General features: G+C 38.3%; 5 protein-coding genes across 10 annotated transcripts; 2 read left to right on the top strand and 3 right to left on the bottom strand.

Moving 5' to 3' along the window:
* Window positions 1-117: 117 nt before the first annotated feature.
* On the bottom strand, window positions 118-2,615 carry AT4G17370 (Oxidoreductase family protein). Of its 2 annotated transcripts, NM_117841.4 has the most exons (7): window positions 2,081-2,615; window positions 1,713-1,883; window positions 1,481-1,645; window positions 1,236-1,400; window positions 1,028-1,162; window positions 586-683; window positions 118-498 (listed from the first exon to the last, which is right to left on the bottom strand). In NM_117841.4, the coding sequence occupies exons 1-7, from the start codon at window positions 2,270-2,272 to the stop codon at window positions 318-320; spliced, it is 1,107 nt and encodes a 368-aa protein (NP_193468.2). In that variant the 5' UTR covers window positions 2,273-2,615; the 3' UTR covers window positions 118-317. The 2 variants fall into 2 exon arrangements, with proteins under 2 accessions (NP_193468.2, NP_001329410.1); NM_001341218.1 differs by having other exon boundaries at window positions 160-498; window positions 1,481-1,883; window positions 2,081-2,517.
* Window positions 2,616-2,795: 180 nt separating this feature from the next.
* On the top strand, window positions 2,796-4,913 carry AT4G17360 (Formyl transferase; the record flags this gene model as incomplete). 3 transcript variants are annotated; one of them, NM_117840.5, is made up of 8 exons in its annotated part: window positions 2,837-3,147; window positions 3,240-3,352; window positions 3,515-3,665; window positions 3,747-3,820; window positions 3,900-4,059; window positions 4,279-4,377; window positions 4,450-4,536; window positions 4,616-4,913. In NM_117840.5, the coding sequence occupies exons 1-8, from the start codon at window positions 2,992-2,994 to the stop codon at window positions 4,760-4,762; spliced, it is 987 nt and encodes a 328-aa protein (NP_193467.2). In that variant the 5' UTR covers window positions 2,837-2,991. The 3 variants fall into 3 exon arrangements, with proteins under 3 accessions (NP_001328420.1, NP_193467.2, NP_001328419.1); NM_001341216.1 differs by lacking the exons at window positions 4,450-4,536; window positions 4,616-4,913 and having other exon boundaries at window positions 4,279-4,389; NM_001341217.1 differs by lacking the exons at window positions 4,279-4,377; window positions 4,450-4,536; window positions 4,616-4,913 and having other exon boundaries at window positions 2,796-3,147; window positions 3,900-4,107.
* On the bottom strand, window positions 4,886-7,328 carry AT4G17350 (auxin canalization protein (DUF828)). The gene is made up of 6 exons (NM_117839.4): window positions 6,579-7,328; window positions 5,979-6,372; window positions 5,720-5,896; window positions 5,570-5,619; window positions 5,418-5,475; window positions 4,886-5,340 (listed from the first exon to the last, which is right to left on the bottom strand). The coding sequence occupies exons 1-6, from the start codon at window positions 6,876-6,878 to the stop codon at window positions 5,102-5,104; spliced, it is 1,218 nt and encodes a 405-aa protein (NP_193466.2). The 5' UTR covers window positions 6,879-7,328; the 3' UTR covers window positions 4,886-5,101.
* Window positions 7,329-7,987: 659 nt separating this feature from the next.
* TIP2;2 (tonoplast intrinsic protein 2;2) lies at window positions 7,988-9,520 on the bottom strand. Its single transcript, NM_117838.4, has 2 exons — window positions 8,765-9,520; window positions 7,988-8,584 (listed from the first exon to the last, which is right to left on the bottom strand). Exons 1-2 carry the CDS (start codon window positions 9,140-9,142, stop codon window positions 8,210-8,212), a joined length of 753 nt encoding a protein of 250 aa, NP_193465.1. The 5' UTR covers window positions 9,143-9,520; the 3' UTR covers window positions 7,988-8,209.
* A 1,233-nt stretch (window positions 9,521-10,753) lies between these two features.
* Window positions 10,754-19,609, top strand: G2484-1. 3 transcript variants are annotated; one of them, NM_001341215.1, is made up of 18 exons: window positions 10,882-10,899; window positions 11,038-11,110; window positions 11,278-12,077; window positions 12,183-12,881; window positions 13,077-13,484; window positions 13,638-13,799; window positions 14,118-14,455; window positions 14,553-14,959; window positions 15,060-15,112; window positions 15,185-15,286; window positions 15,367-17,042; window positions 17,126-17,234; window positions 17,475-17,655; window positions 17,816-17,883; window positions 17,997-18,112; window positions 18,195-19,004; window positions 19,108-19,205; window positions 19,297-19,572. In NM_001341215.1, exons 3-17 carry the CDS (start codon window positions 11,288-11,290, stop codon window positions 19,195-19,197), a joined length of 6,009 nt encoding a protein of 2,002 aa, NP_001329268.1. In that variant the 5' UTR covers window positions 10,882-10,899; window positions 11,038-11,110; window positions 11,278-11,287; the 3' UTR covers window positions 19,198-19,205; window positions 19,297-19,572. The 3 variants fall into 3 exon arrangements, with proteins under 3 accessions (NP_193464.5, NP_001329269.1, NP_001329268.1); NM_117837.7 differs by having other exon boundaries at window positions 10,754-10,899; window positions 11,278-12,881; window positions 19,297-19,609; NM_001341214.1 differs by having other exon boundaries at window positions 10,754-10,899; window positions 11,038-11,137; window positions 11,278-12,881; window positions 19,297-19,609.
* Window positions 19,610-21,376: the final 1,767 nt, after the last annotated feature.

The raw sequence follows: 21,376 nt of genomic DNA, 5'->3' as shown, positions 1-21,376 counted from the left end.
TATTTGTCCAAAGAACATTAAAAACAAAAAAATTAGAGAATTACCAAATTAAAATTTGGTTTGGTTCGGTTATTTTGGTTCAACAGAGTTTGAATCTGTTTCTATTATCCGGATTGTAGAGAAATTGAGGGGCTGTTTGATCCAGTTCCATTGCCAAGCAGTACAAATAAGTTGCTATTTCAATTTATTGGCTTATCTTATAACAACAGTTGATGATCACTCTCTTCTTACAATAAACAGTGTTGTATGGCAAACATTTGAACGGTAATAATACAAAGGTTCTATTTTAGTTTATTTACCTATCTGACAGTCACAAATCACAAGACCTCGTCAATGGTTACATAGCGGCGCTCCTGAATGGAGAGCTGTGCAGCAACTCCCATGGCAACAGCCATCAATCCGTCTTCCAAATCAACAGCTGCTATTCCTTCACCTCTGATTGCTGATAAGAAGGTGAGGTGTTCCAAGTAACTTGACCCGTGATGCAACCCTTCATATCTGAATAAACCAACATCGTGTGATGCGATGTGAGACTATAATACATTGTTAAGAGTGTAAGACGATATGTAGATAAATATAGCTTACTTTATTCTTTCATCTTCTGCTTTTATTGTTTGAACGTGTTCTCTTCCTCCAATACGACTGCCAGATCGAACTATACCCTCTGGAACAAGTGCCTCCCCCTGCAACATGCTTGCCACGTCAGTTGAAAAGAAAGCAAAAGGACATATTGACAAAACTCAAAACTCATGGATCATATGAACAACTCCAAAGAAATAGTCTTGAGAACACTTTATGCTCATCTTCCATCTATATGCAAGAGCATGTAGATATGCCATGTGATTTGGGAATAAATGGAAATTATGTACTCTTGGGAATAACGTCGAATGGTTCAGAGAAGTCAATAAAAAAGAAAGAACACCCAGCTCTGTTTTTTTCATATCAAACCTAAAATCCTATCACACTAAGCGCATAAATAAGCACACACACACACAAAAATGGCCCATAATATTTCAAAGGAACTCACCTTTCCAATGTCACCAGTAACAGAAATTTCTTGCTCGTTTTTGCTTCCTTCAGCAAACATGCAAAGATCGAGCATCCCACGACATCCATTGTCAAACTCAATAATAACATATGCGTTATCAATTATATCAGGCACCTATATAACAGAGAAACATCTAGTATGAAACTCGCAATACGTTGATTGAGTGTAACTTGGGATAAAAATGTACCTTTCCACCATAAACTTCATCCTTGTGGTTCACATCCATGCCTCCAGAAGCCATCACACAGACAGGATTTGCACCGGCAAAGAGCCTCATTAGATCAAAGAAGTGGCAGCATTTCTCCACTAAGGTCCCTCCAGTGTTCACATTGAATCTATTCCAGTTGTTCACCTAGTGATGTGTTCTCTCAGCAATCATATAAAAATGTGAAGCGTAAACACTACACATAGTCCCATCTTGTTTAAGCCTACCTTAACCAAGAAAGGGAATCTATGTTCTCGGATTGCTACCATCTTGACATTACCAAAGTCTCTGCCTTTTACTTGTTCTATTAGCTTAGCAACTGGCGGCATGTATCTGTACTCCAACCCAACTTGCACCACCATATCTGACCTTTTCTTTGCAGCCTCCAAAACCTGATTCCAGACAAAGTTGGATGAATTGATCAATTTGGTACCAAACAGAAAAGAAGAGAAAAAAGACCTGTTTGCAATCTGCAACTGTGGTGCATAAAGGCTTCTCAACAAGAACATGATGCGGTTTTGAATAATTGATAATGTCCATAAGAATCTGATGATGAGTCATATTTGGAGAAGAGACAACAATAACGTCACACAGCTCACTCTTGAGCAACTCCTCGTGTCCTGAGAAAACCTTAACCACAACAAAGTAAAAAAAAATCTCAAATCCTAAGCTCTTCCACAATCAAGGTATGAAATTTTTTTATCAAGTACAAAGACTAGGAATCAAACAATTATGCACCAGAACATTATATAGAAAACACAGCAAAAGGGTCCGCTCTAAGTAAGTCCTAACTCCTAAGGTTGATTGTTCTGGTAAATTCAAAATACCTTAAGCTCCCATCCAAAAGATTGAGCGAGTTCAATGGCCAGGAGCTGTGAAGGAGGGTGAGGATCGGCGATGCAAACGACGGCGAGGCCTTGGTCACGGAGATGGTGAAGATTGATGAGATGTTCTCTTCCCATCATACCAATCCCTACGATTCCGTACTTGGTAATCACTGAGTCCTTAACATCCGCCATTAACGAAGCTCGCTGACTCTCTCTCTCCCTTCTTGCTTTGAGCTAAACGACGTCGATGGGGCCTATCTCAAATATTGTACGGTTATATCTGTATGAATAATTTGTGTGCAAATGGTATGTTTCTAGGATGAGACCGATTTGGTGAGGGACACAAATCTAGTATGGAGTCATATTTACAAAATAGCACAGACTACAGACCATATCTGGAAAAGAAGATGTTACTTTTTTGGTTCTTTTATCTTTTTGTGGTGTACAAATTAAACTTGGAAGCTTTCGGAGGATATGGCTGGCTGCTCAAAGATATTTTTTTGCAATTTGGGTAAATGACCATAAAATGGTGTATAATTTAGGAAATGAACATTACTTAAGCAATTCCCATTTGATAATATAATGAAATACATCTTTAACTATTTTTGTTGAAAGGAGTGGAAAAAGAGTATGAAGATAAAATAATTTCATTAGAAAAGTTGTTATTATATGTATAAAAATGAGAATTTTATCAAAAACAATTCCTGCTCAATTTGGAAAATATAATAAACTTTTTTTAATACGACGAAGTAAACAGTGAAGTCACTCTATTTTGTAGAGTTTTGAGTTTATGCTCTAAAATTTCAGAATGATATGTGAATAACAAACACATAATCTAACGATAAAAAGGTGAGAATGTTTATAACGACGGATGAGTCGGATTCAAAAGAGTGCGACAAGAAATAGCGGCAATGATACGAAGAGTCTCCACCACCTCATGTCTCTCCGCCACAGCTTTTAGATCATTTACCAAATGGTCCTTTAAATCTTCTCAATTTCACGGCGAGTCCCTCGATTCCTCTGTCTCACCTCTTCTCATTCCCGGCTTCCACGTCTTCCATTGTCCGGTACGTATATGAATCCAATAATCATTGATGTCTCCCCATAATTTCTTTTGGTCCTAATCTAACTGAATCCAGTTTTTCTTTTTGAAGTTTAGGATGTCGTTGGGATTGTAGCGAAACTTTCAGATTGTATTGCTGCTAAAGGAGGTAACATTCTTGGTTATGATGTTTTTGTTCCTGAGAACAAGAACGTCTTCTACTCTAGAAGGTAAAGTTTCCAATTTTCCCATTTGAAAAATCTTACCTTTGATGTTACTTCAATAGATTCTTTCTGAATCAATGTCTTTAAAGTGAATACTAAAAGCTTGGAGCAGTTAAAAGTTTCTATTTTTGGGTTTAGTTGTGATGAAAAGGTAATTTCTTTGGGCAGTGAGTTTATATTTGATCCAGTAAAATGGCCGAGGAGGCAGATGGATGAAGATTTTCAAACTATTGCACAAAAGTTTAGTGCTTTGAGCTCAGTAGTACGAGTGCCCTCTTTAGACCCCAAATACAAGATAGCTCTTCTACTGTCGAAACAGGTAAATTTTATGTCATAAAGAAGATCCTTTTTATTCTGTGCCTTCTTTTTCCTGGAGTTGTGTGATTCTTTTGTATTGTAGGATCATTGTCTGGTTGAAATGTTACATAAATGGCAGGATGGAAAACTTCCCGTTGATATAACATGTGTGATAAGGTTTGCATATATCTCTTCCAACGAACTAAATGGATATATTAGTTATGACTAGTGATTCCGGAATATTTGGTGTCTTCAGTAATCATGAAAGAGCTCCAAACACCCATGTTATGAGGTTTCTCCAGAGGCATGGCATCTCTTATCATTATTTACCAACAACCGATCAGAATAAAATAGAAGAGGAGATTTTGGAATTGGTTAAGGGTACCGATTTTCTAGTTCTCGCTAGATACATGCAGGTATATCAGCTTTTAAGTTCCATCCTAGGCTCGTTTTCTTTGTCTTGAATAGTCTCATTACACTTTGTTTGCGCCAAAATGAATCAAATCTTCTCTTCAGACTGTTCTTGCTTTGTGTTTATGCTTCTTTGCAGGAACAGCTTTATTAACAAAAGATATTTCTTAGCATTAGTTATTATATTGACGGATGATGTTTACTGGAAAAGTTTCCTTTGACAGCTACTATCCGGTAACTTCTTGAAAGGTTATGGAAAAGATGTAATCAACATCCATCATGGCCTCTTGCCATCATTCAAAGGAAGAAATCCCGTGAAACAGGTTTATATTTAGCTCGTCCTTATGTCTCAAGTTTTCGTCCCTGTCTCTTACTTTACTAGATTGTATTGGTAGGCATTTGATGCAGGTGTGAAACTAATTGGTGCAACAACTCACTTTGTTACAGAGGAGCTTGATTCAGGTCCTATCATTGAGCAAATGGTGATTCATCTCCCAACTAGTTTATTTGTTTTGAGTGTTGCATTGTTCTTCAGAAGCGTCTCAATTTGAGTTTTTACAGGTTGAGAGAGTTTCCCACCGAGACAATTTGAGGAGCTTTGTCCAGAAATCAGAGGACCTTGAGAAAAAGTGTCTCATGAAAGCTATAAAATCTTACTGCGAACTGCGAGTATTGCCTTATGGGACACAAAGGACTGTCGTATTCTAATACGGTCTATATGAATATCTCTGACATGTCTCTCACGTGATTCTTCATATGAACTTCTCACTCAAACAAAAATATACATACCACTTCTCTACAATTTTTTGACTCTTCATAGAAACTGAATCATTGGAAATAAAAAGTTCAATTGAGATTCATCATTCTTCTGATGTCTTTCTGTACATAGCAATGTTCCTAACACTTGTTGTGATCATTTGAACAACCTGCTTTGTTTTATCCAAAAGTCTTCTGAGGTTACATTGCCAGGTTTTGCAAATACCTCACAACAGCAAAAATTTGGATATTATATATATGAATATAATCAAATATATACAGGATCCTGCATCACGTGTGACCAGTGAGATTCAGAGATCCCAGCGAGCATTTGGCAGCCTCAAAGCAATTTACTTGGCGGAGAAGAGACTGAACCCCATCAACCCATCTCTGCTTGTGAATCTTGCTCTTGCACTTGAACTCCAAAAGACCTTGTCCGGTTTTCAGACCGAAGTAGACTTCTTCTGAATTTTCCCTCTCTTTCCTGTAAGGCCAAGCTGATTTCTCATCGCAGACTCCATAGACAACGCCTTCAGAAAGGAAGAACAAGTTCAGAGTGTCGTCTTTCAGGTAATTTATCCAAACTGAAAGATTAGTAAATGCTTACATTTGATTTTCTTAGAGAATGCCCCTCCAACATGTTTGCTTTTGAGTTTGATCATTACCTGCAAAATCATAAGTAGCATAATAAGCATTGAATCAAAAGTGAACTGAGTTGTGTTATGTGTTATATATAGATACTAATCAAATCTGCTATACCTGAGACTTCTTGTTGATATAGACACAGACACGCTTAGTTCGCTGCACTCCTGCAAGTTAAAGCACAAGGAAGAAGAGTTAAGCTCTCTGTCTTATCTCAGATCCAGTGAACTCTTAAAGTGATCAGACTCGGTGACAGAAGACAATTACCATTTCGTGCACATTGCATCAGTTCGCCTTCAAATGGAAGATTTGGTTCTTCCAATCTATACTGAAAATTTGCATGCCAATGAGAATCAGAGAAACTTCTCTCAAAAGGGGTAATAGCTGCATTTTTCCTTGCTTCCTTTGGCTGCCTCGCCTTCAGAGCCGCTTCTCCTCTCAAAGCTAGTGTCAGTTTAAACAAAGTCAGATCAAATGCATATCAACGAAACTGAAAAAGCCTTGTGAAGCTGCAACAAAGCCTTACCAGTTGCAGCAGCGGCTGTTAGAGTCATGAGATCACCGGGGCTGTGGATATCCACAGAAGATCTAACCGTGGAAGTAACACGTGCATGGTCAGCACCGGCTCGCTCAGCCATCTCAACACAGTGTGAGGCCAACAGTTCAGTGGCTGAGGCTAAAGCCAGTGCCATCTTGGAGCCTGACCCTTTGCAATTGCTAGCAGATGTCACAGAGGCTAAACCTGCAGCCAGAGCCGCTATAGAGACGGCAGAATGCACGTGGGCGTTCTCCACACGCACTTTATCTTTCTTCTTGAGATTGGTAGTAGTACTGCTGGTGCTGTGTTCCTTGTTGTGGTGAAACCATTTAGACAATGTCCCTGCTCTACGTGTGCCAACAGAGTTCATGATCTTCCCAGCCTAGAATCAAAATCCCAAAGTTGTAAAATATGAAAAGAGTCCACTATTATTATCCATTCCAATTCCCAAGAACTATGTTAGGAACTGGTGCAATGGCAATCATATACAATTGAAAAGTCTCTGACTTTTAAGGCTCATCATAATTCTAAGAAATAGTTGGAAAAAGGGTTTCATTGGAATTTGGAAAAGGGATAAAAGGATCGTACCACGAGTGGATCTGCAGCAGCATCAGGGAACAAAACAGGAGGACTGTTCTGGCCAACACAAAACTGATCTTGTTGTTGTCTATGTTTGAGAGCAAGTGCTTTGGAGATTTCAGAAGTAGAGAGACTCCAGGATCTAGACAGAAACTCCATTGGCTCTTTAGGTGTCTGAGGTTGAGGAATCGATGAGAAAAGCTCTTCAGCTCTAAGAACTCCATCTTCCAACTCTTCCTCCATATTCTCTGATCCAAAGAACGAAGAAGAAGAAGTATCTTTCCAATCTGAATAAAAGCCACTTTCCATTTTCTCTCCTAAACGAATCTTCCGATGGAAAATGAAGTTTTCTTGAATATGGAAAGATGACGTGTGATCAGAAGATGGTATTTATTGTCCTGGTGGAACAAGAGTTATGTTCTGAACAAAACCATGTGATCAAAACAGAGAACCAGCTCTGAGTTTCAGAATTAAAACTTGAAAAAAATGAACTGTAAAACTGAGAAAAAGAAAAATATAAAGAAAATGATTTTAAAAGGAAAAAGCTTTTGAAGATGAAAAGGATGATGTTGACTCAGGTGGAAGAGAAGAGGAAGAGCATAAACCTAACTTATACAATAAGAGAATCTTTTTTCTTCTTTTTCTATGAGAAAAGAGAATTATTCAAACCACGAGTCCCAAAAGTACGTGCAGACTAATCAATAATATAGATTACAATAAAAATCTGGATAAGTGTTTAATTTACCGTAAGAGTCTTGCAAATTTTAAGAACTCGTCTCCATGTTCTTTATATAGGTGTGGAGAAAGAGAGGATAATGTTATGGTTAAGAACAATGTCCATGAATTCAGGTAATATCTTAATCTGGTGGGACGGTTTGTGAAACCACAAAGAGACGACAAAGGCATTGGTTTAAGAGCATTTTGTCTTTTGAGCGGACGGCTCTCACACGATTCATTCCCCCACAACCGACCAGCTTCCTTCAAATAATAAACCATACGTAAAGAGACCATTTCGTTTTTCTATTAATGTACTCTGTCGTTTCATCGTTTGGTTTGGTTTCACGGGATAACGAATTTTTAAAATGTCTTTCTAGCATTACTATTTGTATCACTTAAGTTGAGTACTCTTAAACGGTTGTTTAAACAATAGTAGTGTCTCCAGCCAATAAGACCAATTTGTGTATTAGCTTGAGTTTATGAATTTTAATTGGATTCTAATGGGCCCTTTTCAGTATTAGGCCTTGGATAAGGAAATATTGGCCTTTCCACAAAACAAAAAATTGAGCAATTTGGGATATCTTGAATCTATGGATTTTTTTGTCAACCTTTCAAGCATATATTTGAAAGATTCCCCAAAACATATTTTCTTATATACATGTGTGATGTGATTTTAATATCAAAAGGTTGGAAGTGTTTAATTGGACAGTTAAAACCGGTTATTTTTAGCCATTAACACATGCAAGAAAGTACAAGGCAGAGATATAAAATTTGAAAATATACAATTCTTATTTATAACCAACACAAAGTACAACTTTGATCTTTTTCTCCACATTCAATCATTCATTTTTGGAAGAAACGAGGACCAAACATTTTCATACAACAAAAAGCAAGCCAAGCAAATTAAAACGCTATAGGATTGATCAAGGGTAGCTTTCTGTGGTGGGAGCTGGAGCGTAGGATCCGATGAAGACGTCTCCGTAGATGAGTCCAGCAAGTGCACCACCGACTAGTGGACCCACCCAGTAGATCCATATCTGAGAGAAGTCACCACTGACAACAGCTGGTCCAAATGACCTGGCCGGGTTCATGGAACCACCGCTAAAGGGACCCGCTGCGAGGATGTTGGCACCAACGATGAAACCGATAGCAATTGGAGCAATGGTCCCGAGTGAACCTTTCTTTGGATCAGCCGCTGTGGCGTAGACTGTGTAGACCAGAGCAAAGGTCACCACAATCTCCATCACTACTCCTTCAATAGCTCCTAAACCGGCCGCTACTCCATGAGTCGGTACGCTCTGCATAACCGGGAAATAAACACATTCTCGGTTAATCCATATACCTTTTAAAATCAAACTGGATCTTAAGACCGGCATAACATTTTTTAGTCACGGTCGTTTGGACAAAACAGTCATAATCAGAAATAACACATGACTTAAATAAATAGTATTGAATAAATTACGAATGTTTTTGTGTACCTCGCCATTGGTAACGAAGACGAGGAGGAGACACGCGACGATGGAGCCAAGGCATTGAGCAATCCAGTAAAAGAAACCGGTTATTACTGTGATGTTGCCACCGACGGCGAGACCGAGTGTCACGGCGGGGTTAAGGTGTCCGCCGGAGATGTTGGCGGCTATGGAAACACCAACGAAAAGGGCAAAGGCGTGAGCCACAGCGACAGCGACAAGACCAGCGGGGTCCAAGGCTGCATCGGATGTGAGCTTGGCAAAAGCAAGAGCAGAGCCAACGCCAGCAAACACAAAGAGAAGAGTTGCGATAAATTCAGACAAGTAAGCCTTAAGAGATGCTACACTAAAGGAGTCACCCACACTTCCTATCTCAATCTTCACCATTTTGATCCGACAAAATAACTCTGTTTTTCGACTTTGGTTGATTACAAGTTATTTCTATTTGTGTGGTTTTGGGCATACTAATGCTTGACTTTATATATAGCAAAGAGCCAAACGAGGTAATGAAGTTGTTGGTCCCACTCTACGTGGCCTGTCACAATTGGATGCCGCCCAAACCGCCAATTATTTAGACTATTCATTTTCTTTTGAATTTTGAGGGTTAGTGACATCGAAGATGATTAAAGACAACCAATTGGTATAATGCTATGAAAATGATGGATAAGGTATTTCATAATATGTGAAGATAAGAGTGTTCTGTTGTCATGTTAATATCCTGCATTTAAACTAATGTTGTCTCACACCAATTATGATAGATGGTCGTATTCTTTTATATCTATATATATTTTTTTTGGTTACAATTTGTATTTTTTAGTTTGGGAGGTGCTAAACGCCTAAAATATTAATAGGGATTAGGAGTTAATTCATGTACCACCGCTGCTTTGTTTGGAGTTGGTGTGTAAGAGATATTGGCATATACATGTAATAAAATTGCAACAAACAGAAAACTTAAGATCTTAGAAAAGTGATCCAAAGTAGTGGTGACATTAAATAAAAATTTGCAGAGAGGATGGTTGTTTATAATACTTTCTCCGCCCCATGAATTTTAAAAGTAATATTTTTAGTATATGGTTTATGGATAGTTTTTTATTATCATGAATTTAATTTGCAGTATAGAACAACGAAGTGGAATGCTCAATCCTAGATTAAACCGATCCCTGACAAATGTTTTTCCACCCACTACCGCTTAAAAGTTGAAAATTATTCCATCCCAGTAAACTGATATTATGAACCAAACGTCCAAACTCAAATAATCGATCTGAAAATGAACTATATTTTTTTTAAAATTATGAATTCATTTTTCCTATTCAAAATATTGAATTCGAATCCAAACTAAACAAACAGAAAGAAAAACCTGATTTTAAATCCAATTTTGTTTTCAAGTTAAATAAACATTTGATTAAAACTTGAAGTCGAACCAATACCAATACGAAACCGTACCAAACCATCTATGGTACAAATACTATCATTCATAAACCAAAATACCAAAAAAACCTAACAGAAAAAAATTATAAAGTGGGCCTAAGCCCATATAAATATCCCAATGGATTCCTTTTGATCTGATGGTCCAAAAGTCCAATCCGTCAATTGCCTAACACACAAAAGCCTCTATCTATTAGTTAGTGAGTGACATGTCTCTTCTCTAATTTTATCCTTAAGACACTTTCCATTTTGTTTAGCCAACCAATCATCTTCATTACACTAATCAGTAGTCAATAGTCATTTCAACAATAAATCTTCTAACTTTTACCACAGTCACGTCAAACAAAAGTTGTTTTCTTTTACCTCTTGGTCATTTAATTTTCTTTTAACGGAACTCTAGCCAGTAAATTACACTAAATTTTAACGTACGTTAATTTAAAAGTAAAAAACCTTTCGCGTCTTTTTGTTTAAGTTCAATATTAGCCACACGATCCAGAAAATTCGACACGTGTCACTATGGATTAAGCGGCATCAGTATCCATCTTTATTTTCTCTCCAAATATTTATTTAATTTTGGGCTTTACTTAAACCAGACTCATTTCATTTGCCGAGGAAAGCGAATATAATTTATCGGGCATTTCTCTCCCAATCTGCTTCACTCGCCAAACCTCGTTTCTTCGCCGGAACCCTAGGTCACCTCCGTCAGTTTGAATTTTCCGGTGAGTTTAACTTCTTCGCTAGCGTTTCAATTTATCATTTTAAGAAAGTTCACTCTTTTAGGTTTTCGTGTGCCCTTGAATTTTGAGAAGGAAGAGATTTTATAATTGACGCGTATGGTTTTGTTGTTGGTGGAGCAGTAGTAGATGAACGTGCGATTAGGTAACAGTTGAGGTCTGACGGCCAGGTTTTCTTGTCACCGAATGGAGGGAGGTAGCGTCTCCATACACTCTTGTGTCGGTACTTTTCGCTTTCCTACTGTTTTACTCCACTCGACAAGAAAATGACCAGAGTCGCTTCTTTAAATATGTTTCACGGTTGTTGTGTTATGCTTTTGTTTCTTTTGGTTGTTTGATGTTTATATATGTCTCTGATTTCAGGAATAAACTCATGGATTATGATGACAGTGACTTTCAAAACCAGAATCTCCATTTAGCTGGTGAAGCCAACAACAAATTTCCACCAGTTTTACAGCCTTATGCTCTTCCAAAGTTTGATTTTGATGATACACTCAACACGCATCTGAGGTTTGATAGTTTAGGTGAATCTGAAGCTTTTCTTGGTATTGAGGGTAACGAAGATAATAACTGGATTGAGGATTTCTCTCGTGGAAGTAGTGGTATAGTGTTTAGTTCAGGTGCAACGGAGTCCTGTGCCATTTCTAGGCACAATAATGTTTGGTCTGAGGCTACTTCGTCGGAATCTGTTGCAATGCTTTTGAATTCAGTTGGACAGGACGAAGTTATTGTAAGAGAGGATACTATCAAGAAATCTGACACTTCTCATGAACTAGGCTGCACAATGGAAACAGTAGAGCCTGGTCAGACATCCCATGAAAGAAGTCTTTCCAAAGAGGAAACGGTGAACTTACAACCCAACCCCTCTGTGGATGATACTCCAGGAGAGTCCTCTGTGGTAAAGACAGATGATGGACAGGAGCAGGTTCTGGTTAAAGATGACTCACCAACGGCTGTAGAAGAGGCATCTGTGGAGGAAAAGAATTCCATCTTGACTTCTAATACCGCGACGGTAGAGGCTATAGATACTACTGATCTTGGTAAAATAGGAACTGAGACGACGGATAATCTTCTTGACCAAACAGAAGAGAAAGCCAATGTAGAATCAAGGATGGAAGATGATTGTAGCGATGGGAATGTACAGACTATTATTACTTGTAGCGGTGAGTTGAATAATCAGAGCACTTTACTTCCAGAGACTTCCAATGATGAAAATGTTATCAGCGACCACATTCAAAGTAGTTATAACCGCAATGATCTAACTGCAGATGCACGGTCAATTTTGGTTGAAGGTCATTCTGATAGCCATATAGACTCAGCTTCCGAAGTTGAAAAAGTGGAAGCTGAAAATATTGGCAAAACTGCAAAGCCTGATTTGAAGGAGATAGAGCTATCTGATGTCACAGTACTAGAAAGAGGGGACCAAGCTCCCTCTACTCTTGAGGTAGGTGGACAAGATGTTTCTGGGACCGAATGCCAAGATCTCCTTGTCAGCACTGTTCATACTAGCGTAGCTGTTGAAGCGTCTTTGGAACTTGCTGGGGAATTGACAACTATAACAAACAGTGTTTCCATTGAGAAGCCCGAGTTGCTTAGTCATCAACATATGGAAGTTATTACAAGTGAACATGAGTCTACTTTTCAGATAGAGACTGAGACATATCCGCAGATACACGTATTTGAAACTTCAGAGAGTGTTTATATTTCAACGATGGACTCAATGGTTGAAGCTAGAGAAGGTGGTGTGTCTAAGAAGAGTGACAATGAAGGTAGTGCTCGCACTTCTAATCTCGAGCAAAGCATGGAACTGCCTGTCAATGCCAATGATAGAGATCAAGATGTCAAGAACTCTCAGATCCTATCTGAAAGCGTTGTGTCTGGTTCTGTTGGCTATGTTTCAGGAGGCTCTACTTCAGAGTTGGCGGAGTCAGAATCTCAATCTGACAGCATTCCAACAGACAAGTCAGGTAAACATATTTTCTAATCCTTTTAATATACTCTATTTTCATACTGTGTACTTTTACGTTTTGCCTTCTCGTTCTCTAAGTAGCCCTTGTTCAGCTTTTTTTTTTGCTTCTGTCGGGGTCACCTTTCCACTGTAAATGTATATATCATGATTACTTCAAGTAATTTACTTGTTTCCCCCTAAATGTTTTCCACAGAGACTATGATTGACAGTTCTCTCAATCTCGAAGAATTACAACCTCTAAGTCAAGATGGAGCACCTGCTGTCAGTCTCACATCTTCAATAGATTTACATATGGTAAAGACATCCTCTGATGACAGTGACCAAGGCAGTTACTCTGAAACCAAGAAGGTTTATGGTGAACCTGAAAATGGTCAAACCGTTCCACCTGTGGATGCAAGTTGTTCAGGGAGTCAGATGGACCAAGAAGCTAGGAAGCGTGCTGAAGGTACTAAGCAAAGTACATACTCTGTTGAAGGCTGTCCTCGCTCTGAAGGGTCAAAGGATGCAGTAGATGCTGATGGTGTTGGACAAGTTTTGCAGCAGCAGTCTGAGGAATTAATTTTTGAAGAGAATGTAGTAACAGAAGCTGTAAAAGCTCCTGGTAACGATTTTTCTATTTTGGGCCATAGTAATTGCACTAGCTTGTTTCTTTGTATATTGCCCCGCCATGGAGACCTTACCAGATTTGTTTACCTTTCGATGGGTTGATTCATGTTGTAGCAACATTTTTTTCTTTTGCTGTCTTACTCCGCAGAGACTCTGTCAGTTCTGGACAAGGATAACAAAAATGAAATGCCTATTACTAGCTCCTTGCCTATTCTTGGGAGTGAAGCTGGAAAAGATGGCCAGGAAGAGGATAATACTGCTGCTTCTGGTGGGATTATGGCAGCTGGGACTCCTGTTACACACCCCAAAGGTAAGCCTGTATGATCTTCGTAGCAGCAAGAAACTTCCCTTTCTTGCAGTTTCTTCTGATTTCCTTAGAATGGATTTACTAGGGAGATACATATTATATTAGGTGTATCATGTATGAATACAGTTATATTACTGATAAAGTATACACTCTGAGTAATATTTTAGTAAAAAGGCTCTTTATTAAAAATATACACTTATTGGAAAACTCATGACTAAGTTTATCAGATCTTTATCTTGGAACGACTTCTCTTTTTCTCGATCCGTGCAATTAATTTCTCACACTCATCGAAATATGTACTTGTCCTTGATGATATTGCAGGTGATGCAATCGTACTAGGAGACTCCCGTGCTTCTACATGTTCTGAGTCTTCTGTAAAGTCTTATGTAACTGCAATAGAAGATGCTGCTACTAATTTAAAGACTCCTCTTGATTCTTTCCCCACTGTTAAGACTTCCGAACTTCAATTTAATAACACAGAGACAAACAGTGTCAAAAAGCCAGAAGATCAGAATATTTCGGGTTTTATGTCTGCTGGATCTCCGGTCTTGAATAGAAATGAGACCTCCAGCAGTGAAATGAACTTAACTCCTGATCAGCTGAAAGCAGGGAAAATTTCCAAAGCTGTTATATTTTCACAAGCTACCCTTGTCTCCCCGGTACATATCTCTTACATATCTTCATCAGTTGTTGAAGGTGAATTCTGTGGCATTAGTATGTTTCGTCCTTACATAGCATTTGTTTTTGTTTATTCAGATTGTGGTGGGATCTCCTTCAACATCTAGCTTAGATAAAACAGCTGCAAAGTCTTCCAAAGCAAAATCTGAGCGGAAACCCAGGCGAACATCTAAATCTGTAGGAAAAGAGACTTCTAGAAAAGGAACTAGTGTAAAAGGGGCTACACCTATTGAACAGTTTCAAAGTGGAGGCAAAACAAATGCTGTTAATCAAAGTTTGGCTTCTCATATTCAGATCACACAATCTACTGAGAAACAGCGAAGTCTTCAGAGCCCTGCTCTAAAAGCTTTTGGGTCCCTTTCAACCCCTACGGCAAGTCTACCGGATTTGAACTCTTCTGCTCTCTCAAGTATTCTGCGTCGACCTTTCACGGACTTGCAACAAGTGCAACTACGTGCACAGATTTTTGTATACGGGGCTCTGATGTAAGCTCTTTCTTAGTCTTTATTTGTTCTTAAGTCTTGTTGAGTTAGTGAGACTTGAGAGCATCTGATTTGGAGTTCTTTTGTTGTTTTTTTGCTACAGCCAAGGAACAGCACCGGATGAAGCTTATATGATATCTGCATTTGGTGGTGCAGGTAAAATTGTTATTCTTTAATCTATTTTGTTATCCACATTCGAGACAGTGTGTTCAATCTGCATTTCTTTAGATGGTGGGAAGGGCAGCTGGGAGAAATCATGGCGTACTTGTGTTGTAAGGGCTCAGAAATCGCTTGTTGCTACTCCTGAAACGCCACTGCAATCACGTCCAGGTTTCTACATTGATTTATTCTGCATTTTAAACTCTCATGGTTGGCTTAGCTGATCTAAATACCCAAAACTGCATTTCCAGGGAAGACAGAGACCCCTTCAGCAGGTCACACCAATAGCAAAGAGAGTTCAGGGACAAACCCCATGATTCCACTCTCATCACCTTTATGGAGTTTATCAACTTCCGTAGATACTTTACAATCAAGTAGCGTTCAGAGAGGTTCAGCTGCTACTCACCAGCCATTGCTTTCTGCATCGCATGCTCACCAAACTCCACCAACTCAGAATATTGTTGGACATAATACCCCTTGGATGTCGCCTCTCCCTTTCCGTAACGCTTGGCTTGCTTCTCAGCAAACCAGTGGATTTGATGTTGGTTCCCGTTTCCCCGTCTATCCAATCACTGACCCTGTAAAATTGACTCCCATGAAAGAATCATCCATGACTCTTTCTGGCGCAAAACATGTTCAGAGTGGAACTTCTAGCAATGTTTCCAAAGTGACACCAACACTTGAGCCTACTAGTACAGTTGTAGCACCTGCTCAACATTCTACAAGGGTAAAATCAAGGAAACGGAAGAAGATGCCAGTCTCTGTGGAGTCTGGTCCAAACATTTTGAATTCGTTAAAGCAGACAGAATTAGCTGCCTCACCTCTTGTGCCTTTTACACCTACTCCGGCTAATCTGGGTTATAATGCTGGCACCCTGCCCAGTGTTGTTTCTATGACTGCAGTCCCTATGGACCTGGTATCTACGTTCCCCGGGAAGAAAATAAAATCATCTTTCCCATCTCCAATTTTTGGTGGTAACCTTGTACGTGAAGTAAAGCAGAGATCTGTCTTGTCAGAGGATACTATTGAAAAACTTAAGGAGGCTAAGATGCATGCAGAGGATGCATCTGCTCTTGCTACTGCAGCTGTTAGTCATAGCGAATATGTATGGAAGCAGATAGAGCAACAAAGTCATGCTGGCCTCCAGCCAGAAACTCAAGACAGATTAGCTTCGGCTGCTGTTGCCATAGCTGCTGCAGCTGCGGTGGCAAAAGCTGCAGCTGCTGCCGCCAATGTTGCAGCTAATGCTGCATTGCAGGCCAAGTTAATGGCTGAAGAAGCATCCCTTCCAAATGCTTCTGATCAGGGACTCCCAAAGTCATATGATAGCATATTACCCGGTCAGGGTACCCCTGCTTCTATCTTGAAGGGTGAAGGTGCAGTGGTGAACTCCAGTTCGGTTCTTATTGCTGCGAGAGAGGCATCTAAGAAGAGGGTTGAAGCTGCTACAGCGGCCACCAAGCGTGCTGAAAATATGGACTCCATTGTAAAAGCAGCAGAATTGGCATCAGAGGCTGTTTCTCAAGCTGGAATACTTGTTTCAATGGGTCATCCTCCGTTGCTCAATAAGCTGGTGGAGGCGGGTCCAAGTAATTACTGGAGGCAGGCTCAAGAATCTCAGGAAGTACAGCCCTGTAAAACGGTTGTCTTAGAAAAAGAAACTGTGTCTACTAGTGAGGGAACTTTTGCTGGTCCCAAAATTGTGCAGACTGAGTTTGGTGGCTCTGTGAATACGGCAGATGGTGTGTCCGGTCCAGTTCCTGCCACTGGAAAGTTAAAGGGACAGGAGGGTGATAAATATGCAGACTTGGCTAAAAACAATGATGTGGTTTTTGAACCAGAAGTTGGGTCAAAATTTTCAATTGACGCCCAACAGACTATCAAAGCAACAAAGAATGAGGACATCAAGGAGGGTTCTAATGTAGAGGTTTGTGCTACATTTACACTGTCTATAACTAACTGCTCGTGGTTGATTGTCATTTTTTTTAACGGAGATAAATTTTTTTGAAGGTTTTCAAAGAAGAACCTGGATTAAGAACCGCATGGTACTCTGCCAATGTATTGAGCTTAGAGGATGATAAAGCTTACGTGTTGTTCAGTGACCTATCTGTAGAACAAGGTTTTTGTATTTATCATCAATGGTTTTCTTTAAATCTTATTTATCATCAATAGATCTTTTACTGCTCAAATTCTTCCAAGTATAAGTAAATAGGTTATGCAATCACCCATTTTCCATTATTATATTATATGCATGTAAAATTATTTAAAAGGATGCAGAACTGATTGCCGAAGCTCCTACGAAGAGGCTCCATTGCTTTATTAATTGATTGGTTGATCGTTTGATATTATCTTTTATCAGGAACAGACAAGCTTAAGGAGTGGGTAGCCCTCAAAGGGGAAGGTGATCAGGCCCCTAAAATAAGACCTGCTCGTTCTGTTACTGCCTTGCCATATGAAGGAACCAGGAAGAGACGTAGAGCTGCTCTTGGGGATCATATTTGGAAAATTGGGGATAGGGTAGACTCGTGGGTGCATGACAGGTAGTACTGTCTCCATAACTAGCTGTTTTATTGGTCTCCCCTAACAGGGATCAGACAAAACCACAAAATCTGTATATCAATTTCAGTTTTCCGTTTTGGAAATCCTATTCATTCCACGAAGTTTGGAACTTTGATCTATATTTGTTTTGTTTTTCTTCAGTTGGTTGGAGGGTGTTATCACAGAGAAGAACAAGAAAGATGAAAACACAGTGACTGTGCATTTTCCTGGTGCGTAAAAAGGCCAATGTGCCTGATGAATATACCTCATTTTTGTGCTCTAAACTGCTTGTCTGATCCACTGTTCTCAAAACGTTCTTATTTTCTAAAACATATTTCTGCAGCGGAAGAAGAAACTTTGACGATCAAAGCTTGGAATCTTCGTCCTTCTCTTGTGTGGAAAGATGGAAAGTGGATTGAATGTTCTAGTTCAGGAGAAACTATCAGCTCGTCACATGAGGTATTTTCACCCTTTTATGGATCTAGAGGGTTCTCTTTTGGATGCTTTGGCATTTTGTGAGACTCAAAAATTTGAATTGCAGGGTGATACTCCAAAGGAGAAGCGTCCTAGATTAGGAACTCCCGCTCTTGTGGCTGAAGTAAAAGACACGAGTATGAAGATTGTTGATGATCCAGACTTGGGGAAACCGCCTCAGACTGGTGTTCTTAACCTCGGTGTTTCAGAGAATACTTTTAACATTGGAAAGAGTACCAGAGAGGAGAACAAACCCGATCCACTCCGAATGAAGAGAACCGGTTTGCAAAAGCAAGGATCAAAAGTGATTTTTGGTGTCCCTAAACCTGGAAAGAAAAGGAAGTTCATGGACGTGAGCAAACACTATGTTTCAGAGGCAAGCACTAAAACTCAGGAAAGGAAGGAACCAGTTAAGCCTGTGAGATCAATTGTGCCCCAAAATTCTGGAATAGGTAGCTGGAAAATGCCTTCTAAAACTATCTCCATAGAGAAACAGACAACAATATCTAGGCCCAAGACTTTCAAACCTGCGCCCAAGCCCAAAGAGAAACCGGGTGCTACGGCTAGGATAATTCCCCGCAAGGACTCGCGTAATACAACAGCATCAGATATGGAATCTGATGAGAGTGCAGAAAACAGGGGTCCTGGATCTGGTGTTTCATTTAAGGGAACAGTAGAAGAGCAAACCACATCATCCTCTCATGATACTGGTTCGAAGAATAGTTCCTCCTTGAGCACTAATAAAGGGAGAGTGGCTCCTACTGCAGGAAGGTTAGCCAAAATCGAAGAGGACAAGGCGTTGGCTGAAAATTCTTCAAAAACATCAGAGGGAATGGAGCCACGTAGATCTATCCGCAGGATCCAGCCAACTTCTAGAGTAAGTAAATGGAAGATTTACATTTATGTGTGGAAGTTTGCATAGTGTTCCCTGATTTCTGGTCATGCCCGATTCATTTAAAACCTGTATCTGTGTTCTGCAGCTACTCGAAGGTCTGCAAACGTCGATGATGACCTCGAAGATTCCTTCGGTATCACACAGCAAAAGTCACCTAAGTCAAAGCAAAAAGTAGCAGTAGAGGTGATGTTTGTTGTATATAAGTGTCCAAAAGTGAAATAACTTGGACGTAAACCAAATACATAACTGAGACTGTTGATGATGTTGTTAGCAGGCAAGTGAAAAGGAGCAGAAGAAGCAAGTGCACATAAACGCAAGTGGAGGAAACAAAAGCAGAGCAGTATCGGCTGCTATTAGGTTGTTTGTAATTTTAGTTTCATGCTTTTGAAAAAAATAACTCTTTGTTGGTTGGGAGAGACTAAAAAAAGTAGGGGAAGAGAAGAAGAAAAATCTACATATATATTTTTGGTAGACTTTTTGGCCAAAAATCCGTTAACTATTTACTAATAACATTTAGGTCCTTACAAATTATATCTCAACCAAATATTCTATTACTAAAAATTTATAGTTTGTTAGTTTGCATTAAATACTTAAATTAACTCTTTCCTATATTACATATTTAGCCTCTACAAAATCTATCTAAAAAATATGTGTTTAAGTTTATATCCTTAATTAAATCTTATCATTATTGAACTACATTCAATTAATTACGAATTTCTTAAATTTTCTTTATCTACATTAAATATAAATATTTGTTTTTTCTTTCACTTTTAGTTGTTTTTATATCTAATTTATTTGATTTTATATAAAATATATATAGTTAATAACATATTATATTTTTTCTGCATCATTAACTCAAAATTTTAAAAACAGACATATATTATTCAATCGACGAAAAAAAAAAGTAAGTTGAAAAAGTTTCACATTGCTTAAGAAATTGGGCAATGGTTTAGAGTCTTATTATAAAAATATCAAAATAATTTTGAATAAGAATGAACTGGAACTTTGATTTATCATGCATCCAAAAATAAAATTGTTATCCTGTTTACTCTGATTCTCTATTTTAAATAACCGAATCTTTAAAGTTTCAAAATATTATATATATTTTAACTTTCTTAAAAGTTAAATATCAAAAAATTTAAAACTTTTAAAAAGTTATACTTTATTAAAAAAAATATTAATACAAGACAATATACTACGGGTGAAATCCTATATATAACAATCAAAATGCAATTATAAAGTTTGGATCGATATTTTTTTTTTTAATTTCAATACCATAAATATTTAAACTTTAGAAAAAATGACAAAATGATGTTTAATTTCACGTGATGGGGTTATATGGTGGGATGAGTTTGAGTTGATATTAATACGGGATGGTATATATTATGGGTGAAATCCTATAATTAACAATCAAAATATAATTATACAATTTTAAAAACTAAACCAAAGTAACAATATTATATATATATATATATATATATATATATATAACTTAAAAGTTTAAAAAAATTTTGTTCTAAAATTGCCCCAAGGTGTATTATACGTTAAAAAAGTAACATATGTCTATATATCATCTTAAAGACAAAATTCATTTTTGATAAAAATATACACATGTGGTATATCTCTTAATATGTTATATATATATATAATATAATATTAATTAGAATAAAATCGTTAACTTTCTAATGATATATCAACCCGCAGTGTACCGCGGGTCAATCTCTAGTGATGTTGTTATTGTAGGTGTGAGTTATTTGCTTTTGATAATTTAGTCAGTTAGATGTTCTCTCTATCTCCATCTCTCACGAGTCATGGTGACTCTATGTGTCTCAGAGAGATAAGAAGAAGTTGTACATGTAGTAGTTTGATTGTTCCCAAATTATCATTTCTCTAATTCCATTTGTTCTCTCAATCGAACCCTTTTGGTCTTGTCTTTATACCTTCCTATGATAATTTCAAGTCAATTAAAAGATGAATAAGCTCGTTTTTTACCATAAACTATCCTATGATTTTGATTGAATTGCTACACACATTCCCAAAAGTGAAGCTTTCTAATCCTATAAATGCCATTAAAAGCTAGTTCGGATTTGAAATATCCGGTGAATCGTGAGCTCGCGAAGCTCCAGAAGCACGAGATCGAAATAGAAACGACAATACCAGTGGATAGTGAACTTTTCCGAGCTGAAAAACTCGTTCAAGACTTCGAACGAGTTACCATTGTAGAGAACGAATTGAGCTCAAAAACAAAGAAATCAGATCAAAATCTATGGAGATCTGAGCTTGATAGCTCTGATACCATATTACGAATGAGAGAACGAGAGAGTTTGTTAGAGAAAGTTTGTTGAAATGATTTT

The sequence above is a fragment of the Arabidopsis thaliana genome, chromosome 4, assembly GCF_000001735.4.
Source record: "Arabidopsis thaliana chromosome 4, partial sequence".
Lineage (NCBI taxonomy): Eukaryota > Viridiplantae > Streptophyta > Magnoliopsida > Brassicales > Brassicaceae > Arabidopsis > Arabidopsis thaliana.
The sequence above is the reverse complement of the archived record's forward strand: the minus strand, read 5'-3'. Positions and strand labels throughout refer to the sequence as shown.